This window comes from Homalodisca vitripennis, chromosome 1 (genome assembly GCF_021130785.1).
Source record: "Homalodisca vitripennis isolate AUS2020 chromosome 1, UT_GWSS_2.1, whole genome shotgun sequence".
In the NCBI taxonomy this organism is placed as follows: Eukaryota; Metazoa; Arthropoda; class Insecta; order Hemiptera; family Cicadellidae; genus Homalodisca; species Homalodisca vitripennis.
Window position 1 is genome coordinate 221,916,467 of NC_060207.1, and position 26,161 is coordinate 221,942,627.

Here is a 26,161-nt window from a genome sequence, read left to right on the forward strand (position 1 = left end):
TATAAGGATCTTAGCATTGCTTCCGGAATGATAGGATATTCAGGATGGCTAAGGTTAGGAGGTAGGGGCCACCTCCTATCGAGATCCATGAGGAAGGATTAGGGAACTAATCTCAAAGTCATGTCCTCTCGGAAGAAGGAGAATCCAGCTCTGAACCAGCCTCTCCAGTCAAAGCAGGCAGGGGGTGGGCACACACTTGAGGTTGAGGCTACCAAAAACCTCTGATACTTAGGGAACGAACCCCACCAACTCTAACAGTCATCTTCTGCAGTAGACTAGACCTATCGAATTACCCTTGCACCTCAGAATTTCGACATTTGCGGTTAGTGATGTGCCGCTCCTGGACATCTATGAGGTTGCCCAGATTTAAGTGACACTTTGGTTTTTGCTGTGCCCAGTGGTAGGTTCAACTGGAAGGTATAAACCAGCCAGAAGTGATTCCTGCTTGTATTCTAGATATACAAGCCCTATAGCTAGACACACTATCTGAGAATATTCAATAAAAAAATAGTGATTCAAAATAGATTAAAAAGTGATTGTTTTAAGGTACATACAATATAAGGTTTATTATTAGTGCATCGTGAAGCTGATAACCCGGTTTCCGGGCGAACAATACTAGCTGTTTTGCTCGATCCTGTTAAGAGCCAGCTGTAATAAAATGACCTTGGTTTTGCCCCTAAAGAATAATGGGCAAATTCAGTTTAAAGATATAGTTATTCTTGGAAAAGTGTACACACTTTTTGAGTATTTAAATGACGGAGTATGAAAAAGTTTGAAGATTTTTTCTTTAACAGCCATTAAACGTCGAAAAAAAATCCTTTGGATGTGTATTAACTATATGTTTAAAAAGAGATATATCCCATAATGCTGTGGCTATAAATACAGTTGTAAAAGTGTTTGAAATTTAATATTATTCTTGAGGCTGAAATAAAGATGACGGCTCTTAAGCCTTAGAGTCTACATTCTACATAATCATGAGCAACCAATGTAGCAGAGAGTCTTAGTTGAAAAAAAGAGAAAGGGTATAAAGATTGGAGTGCCAATTCCACGGTTCATCTGGTTGAGTGTAAAATGAGGAGTATTTCTGTTTGATGTAACTCCTCGGGTAATTTCGATGATGATCATGTAGGGAAATATTTACTTATAATATTTTATAAACCACACATTTGAAAAGCAATCTTATGTTTTATTTAATAATTAAAGATTTGAGTAGTACAATATTTTATTGAAATTTTAAAGAGTTGAAGAGTTATTTTATTCTTATTATAACAAATAAGAAAAATGAGATTAAGTTCTTGTTTTTTTGCACAGAAATAATTAAATCGGTTGATTTATTTTCTATAAACGATTCTTCAGGAATGAATTCTTCACTAAAAGAAGTTAAATCTTTCTAGATGGTACATACAACATTCATACTATGAATTAATACAGAATACTTATCCATCTTCTAAATAAAAATGCTGAAAATCGTTAAAAAATTAATACTATTTTTGTTGTCTTCTTCATTAAAACAGACTACTTTTATAGAAATATTATGCTTGATAATATTAGGTAAAAACCTTGGAATCAGTAAATTGTTAAATATTTATACGTCTATTATTATAGGGAAGAAAAATTAATGCATTATTGTAAATATTCTGGCATCTGCTATGTCTGTTAATCTAACAGTTATTGTTATGTATTTTTAAATAATTTTCTAATAATTCACAATTACTACTTTACTCAGAATTTTAAGTTGATGAACAAAAAGAAAGAAATGTAAATGAATATGGGTATACAGTAATTGATCAAAACACCATTTACCTTGCAAATTATTTTTCTATTGATCCTGTAAAAACAGTTCTAATTTAGGAGTTCCTTAAGGCTCCAATTTAGAGCCTCTGTTTTTCAAATAAAAAACATCCTGAAATGTAATGTTCAAGTATTTTGCTTATTTAAATTCTCTGACATCATATGATCTGATGTTCTGAGGCAACTCCAGTGTGTCTTTCTGAGAATTTCTGCTGCAAAAAAGGGTAGTCAGGATTATGGCTGGTGGAGGTTCTCTAAACCTTACAGGCAAATGTTTCACTCTGTAAAAATGTTACCACTTCTATGTATTTTCATCTCGTAATGTGTGATGTTTTTAGCTGTAAACTTTGACCGATTTTTCGGCAGGAGTGATTGAAATTCCTATTTTACTAGAAAGTCTTTTCTACTACAATATCCAATTCACAAAACTAATTTCTTTAAAAAATCTCCTTATTACAGCTGTATCACCACCTATAACCATTTCCCACCCAGAATAAAAAATGAACTACTGCGAAGTTTAACTAAGAAACTGCGTTTTTCTTTACTCACTGATGTTATCGTAAAAACAGCTTTCTAGCTTTAGAATTTAATAAAAATTATTTAAATTTAGTATAAAACAGCTTAAAATGAAATATTATAATCAGAAATAATTGTTTTGCTCACTATATAGTATTTTTTGTTACAACATATATAGATTTCAAATATATATAGCTCATTTTATTCTTTAGACGTCTTGCAGACAGATAGACGGACATACGGAAAAAAAATGTCTACATGTTCCCGGTAGACAAATGAGAAATTGCGTAAGCCTACTGAATTATAGGCATCAGTGACACTCAAATTCATAGATTGGACATGCACCATCATATAACTCACTCTTGTCTAAGTAGAAATGAATTTTCATACAAAATTCAAAGTGTACAGATTAAATCTTTCTCCTTACCACATGATTCATCCACATTTTTGTTCAGTAATTTAGATTTAATAGCAGTGTTCAAATAAAAGCCCCTGTAAGCAAGTTAAGGTACTACAACGTAGGAGTGCGGTAAAGTCAAATATTGTCACAGACTTTTAATATTGATTGTAGCCTACTATATTTTCTTTTCACTATAACAATAAAAGTATAATTTGTGTGTAATATGTATGATTGTACACAGTTTGTTTACAAATTTATTTATTCAGCTATTATTTCGTTTCCACCATAGTGTTACCCATAAGACTAATGTCAAAATATTTTTATATTCACTATCACTCAGCTAAATTTCATGGAGTGATATGCACCATCATCAAACTCAGTGTTCTTCATATATAAATACAGCTTTATACAAAATTTCTATGTCAGAGATATTGTGCGGACAGACAGACAGAAATCAAATTTTTCCAGACTTATGAGTGATAGGCTTCGTTAAAGCTCAGCCAATTATTTATTTATTAGAACATGCTGGAAGACAAGTTGCAGACCAAAAAATATGGAGGAAAAATAAAGGAAATGTCAAATATGTTGCTAGTATCTGCATCAACGCAGACAAGGCTCCAAATCTTATACACAGTTAAGCTGTTAAACATAGCTTACAAACCCAAAGATGTAGTCATTGATTTTTAAATTTCTGACAAATTATTTTTTTAATTTATTTGTATTTAGTAGTTTCAAACATTTGAAAGGTCAGGATGATTATAATGCTTTTCAATAAAAATCATCTAATTATACTTCATTATATTTTATTAATTACAACTTATCTAATAACACAAATCCTTAATAAACTAATGACTTACAAAAGAACACAGCAATTAATTCAGCACTAATCTACTCTTTCTCAATACTAAAACATTTTAAACTATATGAATAGTTTATTTGGGACAACCAATATCATGTCTTTCTAATTTATGATATTAAAAATGAAATTCAATAAATTTTGTTAGGAAAGGTGTGCTAAAATTTTCTCTGAGAATCAGTAACATGCCTTTTTTGCTGATTGAATAGTTATTTTTGAAATATACAATTATATAGTACTTAATTAACTATTAAGTAAGTTCATTAATTAATTAATCCCGTAAGTAATGGCAGTATTAGAACAAAGGGCTAAGAAGGCTATAATTATAGTTAACATTTATGACTTAATAATTACTCTATTCTGCTCTACAGACACATGAGTGAATGAACAATATAAATACACTAAATTAGTAATATACATGTACAGTACAAACTAAAAAGCACAGATATAATTCAGATAGCTGTATAACCATATATCCATTTGTGATCCAAACAATTTTCAACCTCTGCGTGATGGAACTTGCAGGGTCCGTTTGAATCCATTGCCAACTGTGTTAAGTTGAATGTCTAACATGCGTCACTAACTACGCCAGGTAATACTTGGCGACTACGATACAGAGTACCCATGTCAGAGAGACAGCCAACTCCTCTCCAGACGCTGCAAACAGACAAGTACATCATTCATAGAACTACACAATTATACGATTTTTACCTATCTACCCCCTCTCCAATCCCCCATTGAGGTTTGCGGTTGAAGTTCTCAAAAATACAAAAATCCATGAATTTAAGTCCTATATCGACCCTCCAAGGAAATTGGTTGACATATTTCTATTCATAACGAGAACGTAGCCAGCTATTCATAACGTGAACGTAGCCAGCTATTCATAACGAGAACGTAGCCAGCTATTCATAACGAGAACGTAGCCAGCTATTCATAACGAGAACGTAGCCACCTATTCATAACGAGAACATAGCCAGCTATTCATAACGAGAACGTAGCCAGCTATTCATAACGAGAACGTAGCCAGAACAACTGATATTTTCCCGTAGTGGGCAGAAAGTAAGGAAAGTGCAATGAACCGCTCATTCTCCATTTTGTTTCTTAAAAGGTTCTTGACCTGTTTCAATGTTGAGAACAATCTTTTAGCAGTGCATTTCAGTATACTGAATTACTTAAATAATAATAATCGTTAATAATTATTTAAATTTGGGGGGATCTGGTCCCCTTGAACTCTCTCGCTGGCTACATCCTTGGTTCATAATTTAAGGGAGGGGGTGACTTTTGGAACAACTGGTCTATTTCATTTATTGAAATAAAGAATAATGGAAATATTAGTTACTTCTTTAGATAATAGAAGCATATGCCTACATACTCAGAAAGCACAACAATATAATAGCAATAATTATTTTCTTTATTTCACAAAACTAAATCAATAAAGAAGAAGGAAGAAACACTTAAATCAATATAACATTTCACATAATAATGTATGAAAACAGGTGTTTCAGAATAAATTTGCAGATTTTTCATGTGACAGTAAATAATACACTAAGCTTCATTTCTGAGACAGTAACCGTACACAGCATGTACATAACAACACTCGTAGAGAGAAAATGATAGTTTGAGACAGTGTTGTTGGAGGTAGGCCATTCATTCATTGTTCACAGTAGCAGATACATAAATAAATTCATGTGTACAGCTTGCACACCATTCCATCCAAGTACATTTAATAAATATTAACTATAAAAGAAAATTTGTTAATCAATAGCATCAAATTGGTAATATGAAAAATAAACAAAATGCAACATTGCAGTAATTGCACCACAAAATGCATTATAAAATATGTGACAATTTTGTTGAATGTACAATAATTCAGCTCTACAAATCATGTAATCCATCACTGTTAGAAACACGTCAGAGTTGTCTCGAATTTATTCTGGAGTTGCAACAATCCTACCAACCAATTCCTCTCTATATGGAACTGCAGTTGCTACGATTATTTTCCTACCACACCAAAAAACGATGTCTAGCAGTGTAAATTCAGGTGAAATTGCTGACCACTGCTCTTGAACACCACATTCAATCCAGCAACCTGTAAACTCTTTGTTCAAATAGTAACAGATTGATCATAAAAAATGCGCTGACGCACCTTAGTACTGGTTCCACATTTTTCCTGAAGACGTATCTTGGATGCCAGCGCAAAGAGGTGGTAAAAGAGATTAGGCAAGACATCTTAAAAAAAGATTAAGAACCAGTAGGTTTCTCTCACTATTTAGGCAGGTTGAAGAATTCAGGGACCTATCACTAATTACCATACTATACCGGCCCAACCAATTATGGAGAAAGTTTCCTCAAAATTATTGCCTTTTTCGATATTTGGAGTTTTTGTCTTTCCAATTGTGACTATTTGTATAGGGCTTTGCAACTCTTATCTTGCTTATCTACGCTTCATCGTTGTAAACTACCAGTTGAGCATCATTGAAGTTAAAAAATTTTCATTTCATGTCAGGTAATCTCAGACTCTTGAGGAAAAGGAATTACCATGAATTTCCCATTACTATACCCAATCAATGTGCTATCTAATTACCATGGATCTCCCATTACTATACCCAATCAATGTGCTATCTCAATGTCGTTTTCTTTAAGTATCCATTTTTCCTTCTCTGTGTTACTATGCATATGCAACCCATAGTAGAAATGTAGCTTGGGTTATCGTTGACCACAACATAAAATAGCCGCACTTTATTCTGAAATACCCTGTATAATCCATGATAGATGTCAGTGATGGTAGAACATTACTAGAACATATAGGTGGGATATTGACTCAGACCACTACGAAATTCCAAAAGCTGCTCACTTTTTTATTTTGAAATGCTTTTACTTCCAAAATTTGTTCTCATGTATAAACAATAGATTCTTTATGGATAAAAATATATGGACTAAACAACTCAAAAATTTTTTTACACTTCCCACCTAATTTTACCATGATCAGATATTTTTGTGTAGTGTAAAGGATGCTTTTCTATAGAACATAAAATACCAACATTAGAAGGTTAATAAAGTAACTTACATCTTGTACAAATGTCTTCTCCAGGGAGAGTCTTGTATCCATCTGCACATGTGCAATTGTTACCCACACACATCCTGGACCCTTCATCGGAGACAGCACAGTCTTCATGGGTCTCACAGACTTCTCCAAGTTCTGGAAGTATCCAAGGATAAAGTTGAACCACAAGCAGTTAATTATTTATTGTCTCACTTAAATATGAATAAATCATAACATAAAGGGACCAAACTTAACTAAACAATAGACTAAAAGAAGCTTCAGTAAATTAATTTCTGCCTTAATTAAATTCTGACCAAATTCATGAAGTTTTGAAATTAATCCATATGTGATTATTATAAATAACTGCACCTTATAAAGCATTTACTGCCAATTTACTTTTCATTTGAAGAACTCTAAAACTTTTAAATTCTAGCAAAACTACCAGTCTGAAAATCTAATATTAGATAAAACTGAGACAAAATTAGATGAAACGTCTGTGGCAGATTTAGTATGACTAAACATGTAAATAGAGGCTAGAAAGAAGAATTTAGTTTATGATAATATAAAATATTGTTTCTCTGTTGTACAGAAATATTTTCGATCTCTATCTACTACTACTTCTATTAAGTGAAATTGATAATGATATAGTATAAAAATGCTTTGTTGTTTATTTCTAAAACAGAATTTTTTCCTCATATTCAACATACCTAAGCTAAAAAATATTCTATGTAAGTTTTAGAATTGTTATTGTTTACGACAAAAATTTACATTGTTTGACAACTGAATTAAATTAAATAATAATAGACTTTTATCTCTATCAAATATCACTAACTGTGAGAAAGATTTCATTGTTATTGGAAACCATACAAAAAGACTTAATTGTATGTATGCAAGAAATTAACTTAGTGAACTGTACTGCAAATTAAAGAATTGAATATTTGAACACTTTTGTGGTATGACAAAACAACTTTGTTTATTAAGGGGAAATTAATAACCTGTTGTGAAAATAATTCTGTCACGACTCAGTAAAAGTATTTACTACAAATAATAAGCTATTCTTTCAAACGGTCTAAAGCCTACGCAGTGGGTTATTGATAGTATGTATACAAAACATACTTTTTCTGTTACAAAAGACGCTCTAACAGATGTAAACCAATTTCTCATTGTTGCATAGTTCTCTATGTTTCTCATTATTTTAACCTCTGGTCAATTTTGTTCTGCAATGATCACTAATCCCACAATACCTCTTGTTTACCTCAGTGCTGAGGTAGAACTGTTTACATGGTCATTAACGCTTTCTTTATCTGGACCTATTTAAATGGCTTCTATCAAGAACAATATCAATGTCCAATGAAATTTTATAATATTTTTAATTGTTTTAAAGATTGCTATTAAAAAAAGAATAATACTCAATCATTTTATCTCAAACCAAATGCAGAGAACTTCAGTTAAGAATCAGCATATAAAATAAGTTTTAGTTATTCCGAGTTTCTGATATTTCTGTATCATTGCTATTAAAACAAAAATGGTCCTAAAATTGATCTCTAATGTACTCCACGGATAGACTCAATCCAATAAACTTAACCTTAAGATCATTCCATGACTCTTTCGTAGTCTTAATACTGTAACTTATTCATTATTTTAAAGACAGTACATTAACATAATAAAGAATAAAGACTCCTCTTACTTTTGTCAACAATGCAGGTTGTACCGTTGAAATGGTAGTTGTTGGTACACCTGCACATACTGTTACTACATCGTGCTTCATCTCCGTACGAATGTGTGCACTGAATATCCTCCACACAAGGTGCCTTGTACAAGTTTCCAGCAGCTGTTAACATTCCACAAACAATTGATAGCATTCATCCGTTTATATAAAACTCACAATTTATCAACATTAAATAAACAAGTTTATACAAATGAGTAAAATGTATGTGTTAGAATTTATTGTTCAGAATGATATTTTATGTGAATAAAGTTTACAATAATATAACAAATTCTTGGATTAACATTTCTCAATCGATCTACAGCATTTCCAAGGGTTGGATTACTAATCAAATCATCATGTATAAGAGGCTCCAAGAGTTTTACCAGTGGGATCAAGAAGACCAAGCTTTCTCAAACTTTCTGATGAAAATAGTAAAACAGAAGTAATTTAGAATCAATTTAAATCTGGCATTATTCATTGCATATTTGGTTACCATATTTTGAATATGTTGAATATTAGGATTATTATAACAACTGGGGTTAAATAAGGGTGTATGCAAGAACGTAGTCAGGAAAAAATGTTTGGTGGGAGGGGAGTCAAGACACTGATATTTTCCTTTAGTGGATAGAGATTTTAGTGTAGTGGAGTCAACTACTCATTCCAAATTTTGTTCCTTAAAAAGTTCTTGACCCATTTCAATGTTGAGAACGATCTTTCAGCAGTACACGTCAGTAATGCTGAATTATTTAAATAATAATAATCATTTGCTAAAAAAGTAAATGAAAAAAATTTGGATGGCGTCTGGACCTCTTGGGATCCCCTCGCTGGCTACATCCTTGGGTGTATGGATGTTACTATACCTTATTTCATATACGTTTACTTAGTAAAGTAAATGGCAAGTAGGATGAGTGGTAGAAACAATTGTTTAAAATTAAATCCCTTTAACAATTTCTCAAATTTTGTTTGTCACTTACTAAAAACCCAATTACTTTTTTTTATAAGTCCCTCTTCCTCTCATGAAATACGAGATGATGAGTTTACACTCCACAATCTCAAATCCTGGAAATCCCTGTATATAAAAGGAAGTAACGAAACCTGTAATTCTCTTTGTTTTACAACACATAAACTGAACTAATATAATATGTTGAGATTAAGTAGTAGAATAATATTAATACATACAGGACAATATTATTAAAAATATATTCATTGAATTAAAATATATGAATATTTAATTAGAAGAAACCATTATTAGTGGGTAAGTTACTGATAATTTTCACTGTATGACTGTTAGTATATAAAACATTTTATGCGTTGATTAACGTTAAATGTTATGTTCACAAATTCTGACATTGACGATAATATTCAGTTGTTACACATTGTAATTTATACTCACGTTGGAGGCACTTGTTGACAGGGCTCGGAATGTAAGGGTCGATACAATTGCAGACTCCCTGAGCGCAGGTCGCAAACTCTATATCATCACATTGGAGGGAGATGTTGCAGTTTCCTCCGAGCACTGTGATGGATAAAGAGCCAGATTAAAATTTAACAAAGAAGTATGAGAATGACTACAGTTACAATACAATTTCTTCTTCTTCTTCTATGGAGCGGCCTACTGCCATGCACTTAAACCTCCAGGACTTTTTGCGCACCCGGAAGCACACCATGAGGCCTACCAGTCTATGATTTCAGCAGTTCCAAAAACCGCCGAAAACAACCTATCAGGTCCACCTGGAAAAATTCACCACCCTTGTCCAAATTACCATGATGGCATACCGCTCCTTTGCTATTTAAGGACAATCAAAGAGCAAGTGTTCAACGGTTTCATCCTGCTCATCACACATTCTATAAAGCGGATCCTCCTGAAGGATGCCGACTCTGTGAAGATGCTTCCTCAGGTGACCATGTCCCGTGATCAGACCTATAACTCGAGAAGACATTGATCTATTTAGTGAGAGAAGGTCAGATGCCACTCTGGAGGAAGCGACTGTAGTACCATTCTGCTCATTCTCATGCCCGGATGCAACCTCCACCTTCTCTCATGTTCAGCGCGAACCCATTTCAAGACAGCCCAAAGGATTCACACCTTGGAATACCAAAGAATGGTTGTGGGCCTGTCATAATTGTCAGTACAATTTAATGAAACCATCGAATTGAGGCAATAAATTATAATTTGATTAGAAATAGTAGCATGTTCGTTATACGCACTTGGATTTCTATATTCTGAATATTGCAATTGGGCTTCCTATGACACCTGAAGTCTGCATTAATCCTTCTGCCAATACCTTGAAGTCTTTTAAGAGTTCAGGTACAACTGATAGTCGAAGGATAGACATTAGTACTCTACCAATAGCCAAAACCAAATTTCCCGCTTTTGATGTTTTGGTGGCGTGGGCAGTGTCAAATTATTATGAACAGAGATCTCCAATGTTCAAATTCAGAGAGTTCTTGGATTTCATGGTGTATTTAGAGTGATCAGTGATAATTGATTTCGTCTTCCATTGTAATAGGTACAGTTTTGTTTTGAGGAACATACTCTGGGGTGTTAGTTTTAAAATTGAAAATCTTTGGGTAAATTCTTTGGTGGGTCACAAACAACTCTGAATTAGGTAGAGTAAGCAACAACAGCACAAGGATTACCTTCAACAAAGCAGGTGCAGTGTTTTGTCTTTTATGCATATCAAAGCAGTTCCAGCTAGTTTTTTTAGGAATAAAAACTGTTTATACCCTAGAGGTGTCTACTTCTGGAGAACAGTGTTGACTTCAAATTGAGTCTGGACCATAGGACTTACTTATTGGGCTCTCTTTCGTTTTCTTTATTACAATATTCTGTTAGGTGAAGAAATGTTGGGCAAGTTGAGATTGGCTAACTGCGCAGTACTTGCTTCAGTTTGACGAAAATTGAGGCTGCCTTAGGATGTGGTTAAGGACTTTTTCTACACTTTCAAAATCATTGGTTAGATTCTTGTCAGACTGCAAAGCCGGTATTACTCAACATTCCTGGTTGTTACAGAATTGGTTCTGATGTAGTCAAGAAGCATGAAGCTCGGGGTTTGGAATACCCTAATTACAGCACTCAAGATCAGTGGTAATGACATTGAACTGTAAGGGTGATTTGCGTTTTGCTTAAAATTTCAGATCAGAACTGAAATTTTAGTTGAATGTTTAGATTGTTTATGTTCAAGACAAAAGCTTCCAAAACAAATACAATCAGCAAGAGTGAAGCAAGATTTGACCGTCTATTATTGAGCTGGTTGCCTTGAGGCAGAAGCTGCAAATTATGAACTGATTGTAGCTGCTACAATATTTGAAGACCTTTATCTTTTTTATCATTTATTATTTTACTTTTACAGAAATTCAATTTCATGTACGGTACAGTACATAATATGTTATAAATAAATAAATAATTTTTCAAACAGACCTAACAGAAACGCACGAAAAGATAATTAAAGAGACATGCAATTTATTGTCTCTACAACGCAGAAAATGCAATTGTCAGTCAAACATACACTTATTGAATAAATAAAACTGGAGCTTTATGCGATGGATGAAGTAAGCCCTACACAGTCTGTAAAAGAGGAGATGACCAGTGTGCAAATGTATCTCATGTGATAAATGAAGAGCATCTGATATGTTGAGTGGTCTTCATACAGCAAAGATGGTGGAGTTCTGGAATGACCCATTATTAAGGCTGCCTTTGTTTCTAAAGTATATAATACCAATGCCATATAAATAGGTAAAACACTTGGTCTTCTTATCGTCTATTCTTATCGTCTATTCTTGATGGACTCTTGATGAGTTGGAGTCTACTTATGAGTATTGCATACTTTTATCACTTATGAGTTCATAGCTAGGGTTCTTCATGGTAGCCATTGTTTTGATTTTTAAAAGAGCCCAAGCAAGCTTAAATCTGTAAAAAAAGCTGTGGATATTAAAATGTATTTATTCTTCACAGATCCATTATGCAATAAGATAGTTAAATTCTACCTGGAATACAGCCGGATGTGTGCCACTTAAAAAAACCATGCCAAAATTATAATTGGTTTTATCCCCACTGGAAATAAAGTGACTATAAACAAAGGTAGATGATCAGGTCAAGATAACAGTAAAAAAATACTACAAGGCCTTCCTTACTGGCTATTGTCTCTCTTAAATTAAAGTATTATAGTGCAATACCTAATGCGCTATGGAACCATTATTGAATTTGGCACGAATGATCTAGTAATTCAACTCATGTTCCATTGAGAATTTGAATATACTTATTTGAAGTTGTAGAAAATGAATCGATTTCATTTTCTTCTCAATGAAAGATATCAAAAACAGAATAAAATGCTAGTAAGGGTATCAGGCCTGAGAATAGATTTCTTAGTTTATGTTTATGTTTAAATGCAGCTAGTGACATAACTATCTTGAGCAAACTGTTTTGATTTAGTTTATCCTAATGTTGAACAAACAAAAACAAACATTCTGATTTGAAAATAAAGTCTATTTATCTTTGATAATGAAAACTTATTTACTGTGAAAACAATAGTTGCCTTCTTACTCAAAGAGCTTGGAAATCTTCAGCATATTGAACTGAACGTAGAGAGATAGGTTTTTCAAATAACATCAAATAACATCTAAATTTCGAATGCTCTTACTTATTTTGGAAAAGAAAAGAGTAAGGACAAGATATACATTGCAAACATATGTTTACTTAGAGAGCTGCCTCAGAATGTTTACTTACAATGAAGCTGAAAGTACTCTACGATTTTATGTTACATGATAACAACATTTTGTAGATTATAAATTTAATTATTATGTACACTGTATGCAGTTAAAACATTTTGTTTTTATAAGTAAATGTTGAAATACCAGCTGTATATTTTTACATAAAATATAATTTTCAACTACTATGGATTCATGTAGGTTCTAAGACAACGTTATAAGTTTATAAAGCCTTAAGAGTATATTAAACCTTTTTCCAATTTATAATCTGTCAAAGAATAAAAGCTTGATTTGCAATGTTTTTAACTCGTAAAAAAATTATTCTGTAGTTTTTTTTACCAGTTGAGTGTTGCACACTAGTAAAAATACCAGACAATAAATGTGTTATATGTTTAGCGTGACAATTAAACTATCAAACAAGTAAATATCAGTTAGGCCAAAAACACAAAAACAATGACATCTTTAGACTGAAACTGATGTGTAAATTTTTGGTTACCGTTAATGTAACTATTATTTACTGGCTGTATAATAACTTGTAAGTGTTGTAGACTAAACTAAAGGGAAATGTATCAATAGTCATAGTCAAACCACTTTATTCCATAATGTCACTACAATAAAATAAAATACTAATATTAATTTAAATATATAAATAGAAATTGGTACCATTAGTTCATCTAAATAATATCTTACTTCTTAACAATTTATCTTCAATTATTTTTTAAATTAATTAATTGAAATCAGAAATCAGAAAGACTTTATTTGTTAATCAATCACACATTACAAAATGAATAAAGAGCCACATGGGACGAATCCTGTGCGTGGCTCCATATGCGTGGAATTGGTTTCCATATGAAAAGAATTCCTCAAAAGAATATAAAGGCAACTTAGTTAAATAATCCATACCATCTTTTTAAAACCTTAAAAGATCTATTTCAATTATAAATTTGTTGGAAAATTATGTAAATATCTCACACCACTATAATATCTTTTCTTTTTTATAAAATTCGAGATTGTGTTGATGGATATGTCTATTAAAACGAGTGTTATATGTATGTTTATTAGTTTTTAGTATAAGATCAAAAAATTGATTTACATAAATTATTGATTCAAATATATGTAAACCATATACTGTCAGAATTTCAAGTTCATCAAAAATATCTTTAACAGGATCTGTATATCTTAAATGTTTCATGACTCTCAAAAATTTTTTTAGGACCAATAAACTATCTAAATTGCTTCTCATTGTTGATCCATAAATGCTTATTCCGTAAGCTAAATGTGGGTGAATAAATGAGAAATATATTCATTTAAGTGTATTTAAATTACTAATTTTTGCTATTTGTCACAATGCATATACACCATACCAGTATGGTAATAAAACATTGAAACTAAACCACTTTCAGAAAATTATTTATAGTGCTCTTGACAATGTGGTGAAATAATAGATTGTAGGACTGTAGGTCCACGCCTAGTTTTGAGGGTGGCTGACGCCACTTTTCTGCAGGGTAGGACAGTTAGTCCACACCGACACCTGTGGACTAACTGTCCTACTTTTCAAAACTGACCTGGCCGTGCATTAGTTTTTCTACCTGCACTTATTCTTTATTCTGGTCAGTGATGCTTCCACTACATTCGCACAGCGTACTGCTAAAGCAGCAAATATTAACAACAGTTTACTCAAGCTATCACATATGAAGTGGATTACTAATTGGGATTATATGTTAACGAATTCCATATAGCATTATATTACTATCTGATTAATTTGGCATTGTCCTAATGATTCATAAACATCTACAGTAAGTTTGTATCAGTTATTCCTTATATTGGACCATCGTTTGTATAATACTGTATATACCAGTAGACACTATAATGGTTAGACATTCTTAAGTTAGAAATGGCGTAACTAACCTGACTTTATTTTATGTATATAATTTCGTTTCATTCTTTTTGCAGCTGTCTTATGTAGTGTACTGAAAATTATTTAGCAGATATAGAGTTTAGATCTCGAAACATCCATTCAAGTGCTGCAGTGTGAGTACGACGATCCCTTATCAACCCCTCGTCAAAAGAAACCCGTGAGTCGGACAGTGGGTCCCAGGCCGGGACTGTGGACCTACTGTCCACCCCTTAAGAAGTAGGTAAGAAATGCTTCCGGCAGTTTTATGACGTGGACCTACAGTCCGTTTACCGAAATAATATTACTAATTCAGTGTCCACCATGCAGAAGCCTTGCAGCAGGGTGACTTTGAAATCTTGTGTATAATAATGTGTTTAAGTTACTCATGCTTCTAATTACATTTTATTTTACAATTACTTTCTGGTATATTTCAAATTACTTCCATATGTGACAATATTATTACCAGCTTTAATAGTTTCTTAATTTATAATGTAAAATACACTGTGTAACATAAGTTTTAAAGAAAAAATTTTCAGTATATAATTTAAAATTTAACTATCTCAAGCAGAGACCTACATAGATTCAGCTGATATGATTATTAACTTCCAATCAAACACAAAAACATTAAATCTAATATTTGCTAATTATTATACTTTCACATGATTAGCAATGTTTTTTTTCATTACTTTGTTTTCACTGATAATGAAACTAAACTACATAAGTAAGTGATTAGACTATGACATAACAAAGCGCCATAGTATTACACACTTTGTTATTTCAGTAAAAGGTCTTTGACTTTACACTTGACAGTTTTTATTGCATTTCAGAGAAAGTTTGGTGTTTGTATAGTTGTTGCAACAGTCTCTGATAATTACTGGGTGATATGATGTGTGGTGTGGTAATGTTTTGTAAGTCTGTTCTATTGGTTACTACCTACTCTCTGTAATGAATAGTGGATTTTACTCTAGTGTCCATTAACCCCTTAATGCTTTTCTATTTGTACCTTAAACTATGTTGAATTCTTTTGTTGCTGTTTTTTTACAGAGATAGGTTCTAGAGTTTAGATATATACCTTTTAGGAAAAAAGTTTATTTTTTGAGTCTTAAAATTTTGGTTATTTTTTACTATTTTGGTCATTTTCACTATCTATGTCCGTGTCATCATCACGTAAACAACGCCAATCGTCTATTTGTGCATTGGATTTTTGCATGGCACAATAAACATTTGAAATAAAACATAAAATATTCCAAAACGGTTGACATGCAATAACAAACATGTGGTAGCTATCTGTAATTTGCAATTACAGTGAACTTTCCAAGGTGCAAACTCATAACGGACGACCAAGGAAGTGCTGATATTTAATAAAAAAAACCAAAATTACTTGCCCAAAATGTGCCAAAAAATTGTCATAGAAATGTTTCTTGTGCAATATTCTGGCAGAAAACAGAAAAAAGAGGATCAATATAAAAATGTGTAATGTCAGTAGCACACTTTTACGTCATCGCCTATGAACGTTATATTATATCACGTTAAATAAATATGTTCCTATTTCATTGCGATACCATACAAACAGACTGATTTAATGTCCCAAGGTTTTAATTACATTTAATGACTATTTAATGTTTATCCAATACTAGGCTAATATTTTTTGAGCATTTATAAGTTTTAAATTTTCGATCAAATTAATATCATGCTTTTAATAAAAAATCAAATCTCTGCTCATGAATGTGCTTTATTTTTTTCACACTAATCCTATATCCCCTAATTTGGACATTTAGAAGATTTTAATAAAGAGTTTTATATAATGTTGACTAAACGTCCGTTACGATTAATGTTGCAATACTGTATTTCCATTGCAGATTAGCAATAATGATTGCAATGTTTTTAGTACAGCATTCCAACGTTTCATAATGTTAGACAGCGTTTTGCAGATTTTCTCGGTGTACTTTGATATCAGTCACTAAAACAACAACAGTAAGTAAAACAGAGCTTAACACTTTCACTGCCGACAACGTAATTTGACGTCGCGCAAGGAGTTCTATAGACTGCCGACAACGTCATTTGACGGCGCCGACTTTTACAGTAATAAAAACTCATTTAAACGACTATGAAATTCGGCATTGATAGTCATTCGCTAATTCGATGTTTTTGTTTCTTACTCTATGTATTATAATCTATGAAATGTTGTTGGCAGTCATCTGTAACATCGGAAAAAAAGTGGTTTGTTTACCGCTTCGCGTCGGGCGTCGGCTATTTGTTGTCGTTCTGCTACCGTAGTTCGTCGTCTGCGTCGTTATTGTTTTGCTTGCTATTACGTTTGTTTATGATTGTTTTGTGAGTAAATACAATGAATCGTAACAGTATTGAAGACAATCAAGTTCTAGAAGAGTTACTCAGATGTTCAAGTGACAGTGAAAGTGATGATTTATTCCAAGATGACACAGATAATGATCCCGATTTTACTACTGATGGACTTCTTGGAGATGCAAGTAAGTTTGTTGACATTGTATTTTTACTCAAATAACAAATATAAGCAAATTAGTAATAAAAACATTTATTCTTGTGTTTTGTAAATAATTGGTTTATTACAGAATTTTACAGTTTATTGTTTATTTTATTTTATTTATTTTTTATTTTTTATTTTTTATTATTCAAGACTTTCCACACTAAAAAAAATATTTCAGCATAAGTAAATTTTAATTGTAAACATGTGTAGCTATAGTGTTAGTAATGACAATTCTAAATACAGAAAAAAAAATAATAAAAAATATATTATGCTACAGACTAGTACATGGTGATGTTTTTTGGTCAACTTTTTATTTTTTACAAAAAACGTTATGTTTTTAAGTTTTCAACCAAGACTTTCTGTTTGAAAATATTTATGCATGAGCATCTGTGTAGAAAGAGGAAGAACTTAGCTTTAAAAAAATGTAAGTCCTATGGTTTTCTTATAATTAGTTAAAAAATTATATATATTTAAAAAATCGTTAAAAAATGGGCGGCAGTGTAAGAAAGTTGTCAAAATTAGGAGGCGGCAGTGAAAGTGTTAATTTGAAAGGATAACAGGATTTCAGACATTTGCCGTCATTACAAATTATAAAAGGTGTTACACTGATTTGCCATCGTTACAGGCTATAAAAGGTATAACACCAATGTTATATTATTTATAACCTATAACGATGACAAATGTCCGAAATCCTGTTATCCTTTCAAACCTTCCATCGTCAATAACAAACTTTAAACAAAGAAAGCTTACTTTGTTTCTCCCAGCAGCGCCCTGAGTCGAAGATGTAATTGTGCCGGCAGACACATATGTTGTCGCGACAGTCACTCTCCGGAACAGCATGATCACACTGAGCCTCCTCCTCGCACTCGTCGCCCAATCCGGTCGGCACTACACAGACATGGAATGTTACCTGTTAGGGTTTATCTTAACAGGAATTAGCCATTTGATTACCAAATAGAAAATCTAACAAATAAAATAACAATAATGGTAAATTTATTGCCAGGATAATATAAAACAAATTGTATAGCGTGCATTAAGATTGTACATAGAATAAAAAACAATATAACATAACAAAACAAAACATTCAAAACCCATTGAAATATCAGGAAACCCACTGCAGACCAATTTATCATTTAATCCATGTGACTGGCATTTCAAATGCATTTTGAATTACTAGTTTCTAAGACAAAAACAAAACTTAGATCATGATAAGCCACTTCATTGCTCAATAGTCAAGTGGTTTGATACTCTACTTCACTATAATGGGTACTAAATATTTAAAACTCATATTTCCAAAGTTATATGAATGATATAATATGAATAAAAAAAAATATGTTTTAGGTTATTTAAAAACAATAAATTAGAAAACAATACTAAAATAAACAATAAACAACAGTAACTCCAAACCATACCTTTGAGGCATTTAGACAAGTTGTGTTTCGAGGGAATGAAGCCCGCCTTACAAACACATACACCATCTACGCAATCTGTATCGCTAACTTCTGCACAGTCATCACTGACACGACACCTTGCACCTAGAGCTGAAAGCCAGAAGCAAAAGAGATTTAGTCACAAAGCAAATACAGTTAGTTCTAATAAGAAACTAACTAGTTCTATTAAGGGGGAATAAATTTCCCCCTAAGCATCAGGACTGCTAACTGCTTCTCTGAAGGAGAGCCTGAATATTCCTTATGAATGTAAGATTGGCCCAAAACTGGAAGTGGAACCAGTTGGGGAACAAACTAGGAAAACAGCAGGATTCAAGACAATAGCCATTGTTATGTGTTTCAAGGACGTTTTGAGGACTGTTATCAGCTTTCTTCTTCAGGTGTAAAATCCTAAACATCAAAATTAAGGAAGTAAAAAGCAAATGATGAAGAACAACCCAAAATCAAAATACATTTGTACAATATGTAAGCCAAGTAAAATACAGTGAAAACACAAACAGGTTTCTAGAGCTTCTTCTTCTTCTAATGGGTGGTCTATTGCCATGTAATTAAGCCTAAAGGACCTTATGCGCACCCCGGTAGTATACCATAAAGCCAATCAGTTTACAGTTTCAGTAGTTCTACAAACTGTCAAAAACAACCAATCAGCTCCTCCTGAGGAAATTCTCCACCGTTGTCCAAACTACCAAAGATGGCATACCGCTCCCCTTGCTATTGCAGGACAGTCAAAGCAGGTGTTCAGCAGTTTTTTCCTGCTCATCACACATTTTACAGAGCGGATCCTCCCAAAGAATGCCAACTCTATGAAGATGGTTCCTCAGGTGACCATGTCCTGTAATCAGACCGATAACCCAAGAAGACAACGATCTACTTAAGGAGAGAAGGTCAGATGTCACCCTAGGGTAAGGCGACTGTAGGATAATTTTGCTCATTCTCAAACCCAGATAAAGCCTCCACCTTCTCCATGTTCAGTGTTCACTTTGAGACAGCCCTAAAGAATTCACACCTAGAAGTACCACAGACCAGTTGAGGTCCCGACATGTTAGATGCTGAGTCTAAGTTGATCAGGACATCAGCTCTTCGTTTCCCAGAGATCTCCTCATGATCAGGAACCCAAAAAATAGTCACATTGTTGATTCTGGCAAGGGAAGAAATAATTTGATAGCAATCGTAGAAAAGTTTGGAATTCAATCACAGAAATTCAACGCCTTTAATGCTACCTGCCTATCTGTGAAAATACTAATCGCCTTACTTCCTATACCACAGATGAAGATTCTCAAGAGTACATTCCATTATGGCTGTGACTTTTGCCTGAAAGACTGTGGAATAAGGACCCATAGGGACCACCAGCTCCCTACATGGTCTCACTCTCACAATTCCAGTGCCTGTGCCACTTTTTGTTTAAAAGCCACCCGTAAACCATTCAAGCTCCACTTGTGGAAGAGGTTTTTTTCCCTCCGACCAAGCCTCCCTAAAAGGTACAATCCTGATGGGTTTGTCAAAGGAAAATTATTGTGGTATCTGATCAGAGATCACATACAAAGCATTCTCCTCGATCAGGATGCTAAGTTTGCTAGAGCTGCACGTACACTGCTGACAAAAAGCAATAATTAACACACAACAGAAACAAAAAAACTGATGAAATATAGTGGATAATGACAAAATATTCAGGTGTGCTTTAGATTTTAAAACTCATTTTGCAGCAAGATCAAGGTTGTGCTGCTTTAGGGTCAAGCAAGAGCCTCCCTTATTTCAGCACTGCAAGAATGGTAACGGACTCATCCTTTTTACTCACTGGAAGAATATCTACAAACAGTAACTTGACTGTTACTTTCTTTTTTCTATACTTAAACCTCTCAAAAAACGTAAACAATTATTTAAAATGTATTTAACTGACACCATTTGTAATCTTTCAGATTATAAGTAAAGATTACACTGACTCTGATTCTTAAGGGGTGAGGTAAGAGGTAGAGGTATTTTTACCTTTTTTCTAATTTCCACCATCTAATTTTAATAGAACATTAAATTCTTACTAATGTTCTTAATAACCTAAAATGTTCTTATGTTCTTAAAAACCTATTAAATTCCTAATAACCTAAAACCTAAAGTAACTTAAATGAAGGGGAGTTGTAATCCTTTTTTTCAAAACTCGAGTATCCCAAAAAACCATATTATCTAACAGGAATTCATTAGATGAATAATAAAAGTGATGATTTGTTCAGATCGGTCGTTGGGAGAACCAATTGCTGAATGGTCTAAGATGTCTGACTTTGGATCTGAGTTAGAGATGACACAGATTAAAATCCTGTCGGTGCTCAATAATATCGACCTTATACTGGATCTACTCTCCTCATTAATTTTGATAAGGTCCTTGCACAGGCCAGTGATCCATAAGGATAGATAGAATAAGACCTAAAAGGAGATTGGCTTCTCCTTTAATGAAAATAATTTTTATTTAATTATCTAGACAAGAAAGAAAAAGGTGTAACCAAGATAATTAAATAGGATAATTCACATTAAATTAAAAATCAATTTCCAGTTTTTAAAGCAAACAGCTTAACAATTGTAATTTTTAAATAAACATTTTTTGGGAGAATAAATGTATTTTATTTGCAATCCCTCTAAGGGATACTAGTCTAGAATTCCCTAAAGATTATTTTGAACTTTTAAGAGATGAAGATATTAATTATCAACAGTAAAAGTTGTAATCTTGAACTAACTAATATAAAACGTAGATAAGATTTCCATCACAAATGTTCATTCAAATCTAAAATAATATTACGAGAAAAAAGTGGTGTTACAGTAAATTCTGGGATAGTAATTTTGTTTTGGCTTTGGTTTTTTGGGTAATGAACTAGCCAGTTCCAATTATTTGCAGTTTAGTAGACAAAATGTATATAGGCTCTATAATTTTAATGAAAGTAAATGATGATGTTAGTCTAATATCAAGGGTAAGTGGCTAATTAATGTATTACTTATGTTGATTAAATTTTGGTGATGATTATTTATGTGAGTGACATATGTACAGTGAAAGTTCGGGAACTAGTTAAGAAACTTTACTGTATTAGTTAAACCAAAACATTGAATTTGACTTAATCAATTTTGACTAATTTGGCTGCTCTGATCTGTAACGAATTACAATTATTGTGTAGTTGTTAGTTCAAAGTTTTAAAACATTTTTCTGGTAAATTGTTAACCTTGACATAGTGGTGCTATAACATGGAACTTTATTAAATACTGCTATTTCTGACATATATTATTGTTAATAAAACTTACAAAAATAAAATTTCCTTACAAGGAAGATTACCGATTCTTATTTCAAATGACGCATCAAGAATGTTGGGAGTAGTGGATAGGATGAGGTGCGGATTTATCTGGTATATTATCAGTGTTTATTGAAGCTAGCTAGAACCAATCCTACCAACAGCCAGTGAATAAAAAGCTGTGGTGGTGAAATTATCTTGATTTTTACAACATAAAAAAGTTAAACTTCAGACACTTTTACGCCCCCTTATTTTTGTCATACAATTGTATGAGATGTCTCATTTAAAGACGACTAAAATGCATCTGAACACCTTTTTATTGTTTCTTGTAAAGTGTATACCTTTTAAATATGTAAATGATGAAAACCAAAAAGTGTTTGTGATTTTTCTGGATAACCAATGAAGAAAATGTACCAAAACATTGGAAAAAAACTAAAAAAGTTTGGTGTGCATTGTATTTTAAATGAGACATTTTCCATAATCATACAACTAAAAATAAGACTATAAAAGTGTTTGAAGTTTAAAATTGTTTTTATGGATCTAAAATCAAGATGGCCGCTCTTAATGGTTTGACAAGTAGGGTTGTCTGCAGATATATTCCACTACACTCCCATCATTTTTAGGGGAAGACAATTCTCTGGGAGAGTATGGGATACTGCGCAATACTCATACAAGGTGAGGTCCAAAAAAAACATTTTGGTTATAAAAATAAAATGTAATTCACCCCAACCACAAATACGGATAATTTAACCAAAAGATAGTAAACAATTTTAAAACTAAAAATTCTATAGTAAACCATGTTTGTGCTGTGCCTAAATTTGTTCTAAATTTAGTTTTTATTCCATTTTAATTTTTATTTAAAGAAGATTATTGTTCACCATTTAAATAAATATTAAAAGACAATCATGAGTTTGCTTTTAATTAACACTTTTGTTTAATATCTTCTTTTATATCAAATTCAAAAGAGGTTGTAAAGTAAAAAAAAACTTCTCTTTAGTCACTTTAGTGTTCTGAAAGTATGAATTTCAGAGAAGAATAAACCAGATCAAATCCTGCATTTTTATTAAACTGTTTGAACAAATAGGCAATATATGTTTATCAAGAAATTCACCCTCAAATTATACATTTATTTAGTAATTCAGCATTTTTATTACCTCCAAATGTGAACCAAAGAATAATATTTTTAATTTTCCTTTGAAAGCCTTTGTGTTAATTGCTTGGAAATCAGAGCTTTTAAAATCAAACTGAATAAGGTAACGTTTTTAGAAAGGATTGATGGTAATCATTCTTTTCCAATCCGATTATAAGAACGTAGAGAGGGAAACATTTTTGGGGGGTCAAGACGACTGATAGTTTCTTGTAGTGGACAGAAAGTAAGGCGAGTGCAGTCAACTGCTCATTCCCCATTTTGTTCCTTAAAAATTTCTTGACCTGTTTCATTGTTGAGAACGATTTTTCAGTAGTAAGCCAGTAATGCTGAATTATTTAAATAATAATAATTATTTGCTAAAAAAGTAACTGAAAAAATTAAAATTTAGAGGGGTCCGGACCCCTTGGACACCCTCACTGGATACGTCCTTGGATTTATGCATGTTACGGCACTATATTATAAACTATCATTTAAGTTACACTAAATAACTTGTATATTAATGTATTACTAAACAAATAAAACTCTTCAATTTAACAGGGAAGGAACCCACCATGAGAAAAAGAATCAACTAGATGTTAAAACAAAACCCCAAAAAGGCAGTTAATGTAGTTGCTAAAATTATGAAATTGGTGAATCTGTAATACTGTACAATAATCAGAAACATCACTAACATATGAGATAAGGTGTGAAACATTAGATATGTTTGTGTTATCCTTAACTCTCTGATGATAATTTATTTTATTAACAAATATTTATTACTTGTCATGTTTATATTTCATTCACACATATTTTTCTCACTGAGATGTTACACCATTTGCTTTTAATTACATAGAATCAACCATGACAACCACTACTATTTACACACTAAATTTACACAACTTAACAAAAGATTACCAGCTAAAGGATCGTTAAAGCAGGACTTTCCAACAGTGTACTAGACAAAACTGCTTATCTGAACTTCATTAATGGTTGACACATAAAATCGGATTTGGTTTCTCAAATCAGATCATAAATACTGAATCAAACCATCACTTATTGGTTTAGACACCATCTTTTCTGTTGTATTGTATATTTACAATAATTGTTATCTCTTTTATCAATCACTAAAACAAAGCTTTCTGTATTAGCTTGGAAATTTTATTACTTAATTTTTAATTTCTTTAAAACCTGTTGGAAAATATACCTTTAACAGCTATGTATATCAGAATGAACAACATAAAAAATTATATCTGTTTAAAAAGAACCCTGGTTATTATGGACATTTAATTATGGATATATTGTTGCATTTTCCTGTGTCCTTTGGTTGAAATAGAAGAAAGGAATTCATAGAAAAGAGGAAACAAAACAGTCATCCAAAATAAAAAAAATTAATTTGATATGGGACATTTTTTAATAAATTTTTCAAGTATCTTCTGTATAGCCTATAATGTATTTCACACCCTAATGCTCAGAATCACTCACTCAATAACGTCATATTCTGGAGGCTTGGCATACAGTGCAATCATAGGCATGAGGCAATCATACTTTTCATTCACTAAGCTCCATATTATGTGACCTTGCCTTTCCCCATCCCATGTACATTCCATGTTCCAAAGTTCCCATTTAATTTGCCAATCACTCCCTGTAATGTTATGTTCAAATGTACGATAAAATACAAATATTATTTTTATAATATACAATAATACACCTTTTGATCTATTTTATTGTGTACAATGTAGATTTAGAATTCGATGAATTCATCTTCAGGTACTTGTAGGTTAAGGCAATGTAGTAAATAAATAATATTGAAACCAAATTGTCGTAATATGTTTTTAACTACTTTTGTGGCTAAATTTAGTGTATTTAATTTTGTATGTAATCAATTTATCAAATTCAAAATGTACATTGTACACAATAATATCGATCAAAAAGTGTCAAAAGGTGTATTATTGTCTATTATATATGAAACACTTTTTGAGGCTACATCTCCAATATTATTTTTATGTTTGGATTCAATTGAATCAAGCGAACCTCGGTCTTACCTTTCCCAATAGCGTCAGGCTGTACGAATATGGCAGGTTGGTCGAATTCCGGGCTTCCTTCCACCTTTTTGGCGGCGAGCAGAGGATCTTCCACTTCAGGCGGGGGCGTAATTTCCAAGTCGACCGGTGCAGCTGTGGCTGTTTCCGCCGGTTTCTCGGTTACTTCCGGAGGAGTCGTTTGTCCCGGAGGTTCGGTCACCACCTCCACCGGTAGCGGAGAAGGCTGGGGCGGGACTTCTGCTGCGGGTTCGGTGCCATTCTGGACGGCCACTTCGGCTTCTTGCGCCCTGGCAGCGACCGACAGCGCAAGCACGATCAGCACGAGCTGTAACCGCTGGGAGGCCATGATGAGAGAGAACGCCTGGTGAAGTGCCGCACCCACCTCGCCGCCGCTCCAACCTTATCTACCTGCCTCGCCGCACTGATAAGATTACACAACTAACACACAGACGATGGTTACGAATCCCCTACTTTTAGCAAAGCCCATATCAAATAACTTCTTTTATACCGGTTGCTATCAAGATCGGCCTTGTCATCTGTTCGGTCTGATTATAAACACATCCCTCTGACAGTAAAATCTAAAACTAGAACAGTCCATACAAAACGGAAAAGTTAATAAAATTTCTCATTGAGAAACACTACTTATAGAGTAATATTCCGAGAATTGCACTCAGGCCCGGCCCTAGCTTGTCCGGGGCCCGGTGCAAATTTGTACTTCGGAGTCCATAAATGTGGCACCCATCTTGCACACTCACTAAATTTATGACTATATATTACGAAAAACGCAGTATCAAGAGAAAACCTGGTATAATAATACTTAAGTATTAAGAAATAACTTGAAAGTAAAGTAGAGAA

The 26,161-nt window shown here is 32.8% G+C and overlaps 1 protein-coding gene across 2 annotated transcripts; it reads right to left on the bottom strand.

Moving 5' to 3' along the window:
- Positions 1-3,493: 3,493 nt before the first annotated feature.
- On the bottom strand, positions 3,494-25,752 carry LOC124353090 (prion-like-(Q/N-rich) domain-bearing protein 25). Of its 2 annotated transcripts, XM_046802908.1 has the most exons (7): positions 25,307-25,745; positions 18,837-18,965; positions 18,175-18,312; positions 9,708-9,830; positions 8,294-8,437; positions 6,631-6,762; positions 3,494-4,220 (listed from the first exon to the last, which is right to left on the bottom strand). In XM_046802908.1, exons 1-7 carry the CDS (start codon positions 25,650-25,652, stop codon positions 4,147-4,149), a joined length of 1,086 nt encoding a protein of 361 aa, XP_046658864.1. In that variant the 5' UTR covers positions 25,653-25,745; the 3' UTR covers positions 3,494-4,146. The 2 variants fall into 2 exon arrangements, with proteins under 2 accessions (XP_046658864.1, XP_046658865.1); XM_046802909.1 differs by lacking the exon at positions 18,837-18,965 and having other exon boundaries at positions 25,307-25,752.
- Positions 25,753-26,161: the final 409 nt, after the last annotated feature.

Bases quoted from the DNA above. Each gene is read 5' to 3' on its own strand.
- LOC124353090 (XM_046802908.1), bottom strand. From the start codon at position 25,652: ATGGCCTCCCAGCGGTTACAGCTCGTGCTGATCGTGCTTGCGCTGTCG. The intron at 9,831-18,174 runs GTAAGCTTTCTT...TATCCATCACAG, and splicing joins GCGCTGCTGGGAGAAACAAA to TGCTCGGAGGAAACTGCAAC. The intron at 8,438-9,707 runs GTGAGTATAAAT...GAATGTTAACAG, and splicing joins TGTCAACAAGTGCCTCCAAC to CTGCTGGAAACTTGTACAAG.